This window comes from Apaloderma vittatum, unplaced genomic scaffold (genome assembly GCF_000703405.1).
Source record: "Apaloderma vittatum isolate BGI_N311 unplaced genomic scaffold, ASM70340v1 scaffold28529, whole genome shotgun sequence".
NCBI lineage: Eukaryota > Metazoa > Chordata > Aves > Trogoniformes > Trogonidae > Apaloderma > Apaloderma vittatum.
In genome coordinates this window covers 1-1,602 of record NW_009735014.1, presented here as the reverse complement: position 1 = coordinate 1,602, position 1,602 = coordinate 1, and the positions used below count along the sequence as shown (strand labels likewise).

Genomic DNA, 1,602 nt, shown 5'->3' with positions numbered 1-1,602 from the left:
CCTGTTCTGGCCGGCAGACAGGCTGCAGAGCTCCAGAAGTTGCAGCCTCTGTCAGTCTGCTCTCCCAGTGTCAGGGCTCTAGGGGTGGCACCAGGCTCCCACACGCATGTTCCTTTAGACAGACCAGAAGCTCAGAGCTGGGCACTGCACAGAGGCAACACCGGCTGCCTGCCCACAGCCTCAAAGCTGGGCTGAGCTAGTAAACACGGTGGGATCCCCCAGCAAGCAGTCCAGGATCCAAACCCAGAGCAGCCTCAGGATTTGGGGACAGGACTCCAGCTGTGCTGGGCTGGAAGAATCAGGAGAACGGGGCAGGGTCGGGCCATCCACCCGAGGCCCCTGGTGTCAACACCTGCCTCTGAGTCCCACCTGGGGGACACATTCACCCCACAGCCTCCCCCTCCATGAGTGCAGGGGACCCATGAGGGGACAGAAGAAAGAGCAGCAAGGGGCTCTCAGAGGCCCACGTACTTGGTGCAGCCGTTCAGGCAGGCCCTCTGCATGGCATCAATGGTGCAACGCAGGAACTCGTGCGCATCCTCCTGCCTCCCGAAGCGGATGTGCTGGGAAATCTCTGCAGGAGAGGGAGGAATCAGCCCCAGCACATGCTGCAACAGATGCAGGCTCTGGCGTTTGAGGCCCCTCAACCCAAACCACCCACGTACTTGGTGCAGCCGTTCAGGCAGGCCCTCTGCATGGCATCAATGGTGCAACGCAGGAACTCGTGCGCATCCTCCTGCCTCCCGAAGCGGATGTGCTGGGAAATCTCTGCAGGAGAGGGAGGAATCAGCCCCAGCACATGCTGCAACAGATGCAGGCTCTGGCGTTTGAGGCCCCTCAACCCAAACCAGACATCAGACTCATGCCGGCCACCGGGGAAGCCCCATGCAGCCTGTGAAGGCCCTTGGCAGGCTCGTGAGTCATCTCAGAAGAGCCGTCTGCCAAGACCTGTCCCGATCTCAAAGGTTCGGCTCCTGCGCCGCCACCCTGCACACAGAGGAGAGGGGAGGGGAGGGCAGCCATCCTTACTCTTGAGGTTTCGGATGAAGGACACTGGTTTTATTGTGTTCCCGCTGTTGGCAAAAGCCTGGATTGTGTGATTCTGCATAACACACATCATGCAAAAGCCTCCTTGGCTTCCACCTGCAGCAGGAGAGAAGATAGGACATAGGGGACAAATGCAGGAGAGAGAGAGAGAGGCAGGACAGGGGACACAGCTCAGCCACACCCAGTTTTCCCTGTAGAGCATCTTGGGTGCACAGGGACCAGCCCACGCCACCCCGGCCATGTGGAGATGCCCCCACCGGTGCCTTCCACGCCCCACTCACAGCTTCGTCCGTGCTCCTTGGAGAGCAAGTAGTTGGCAAGTGGTGGTGTGTAGGTGAGGCACTGCACGGCGGAGTTGAGGAAGCAGGTGTTGCCCAGGTTGTGCAGCCCGGCGCCCACTCGGTACACCCGCTCCCACTTCATGGAGAGGCGCTCCGCAGGGAACAGCACCTTCTGTGGCTTGGGGATGCCGTCCCGCCGGACCTCTGGATTGCTGCCTGTGGGGCGAGGGGTTGTGAGCCGTGGGGAGGTGATCGTGCCCCTGTACTCGGCTTT

General features: G+C 60.9%; 1 protein-coding gene across 1 annotated transcript in view; it reads right to left on the bottom strand.

Moving 5' to 3' along the window:
• LOC104279259 (ubiquitin carboxyl-terminal hydrolase 36-like) overlaps positions 1–1,599 on the bottom strand; it is a gene marked incomplete at both ends in the record, with an annotated part of 4,243 nt that extends 2,644 nt beyond the window's left edge. Inside the window, 3 exons of the mRNA XM_009876471.1 lie at positions 666–768; positions 1,030–1,136; positions 1,325–1,599. Coding sequence (XP_009874773.1) covers positions 666–768; positions 1,030–1,136; positions 1,325–1,599 — 485 coding nt within the window. The remainder of the gene's footprint in view (positions 1–665; positions 769–1,029; positions 1,137–1,324) is intronic.
• Between the last annotated feature and the right edge of the window lie 3 nt (positions 1,600–1,602).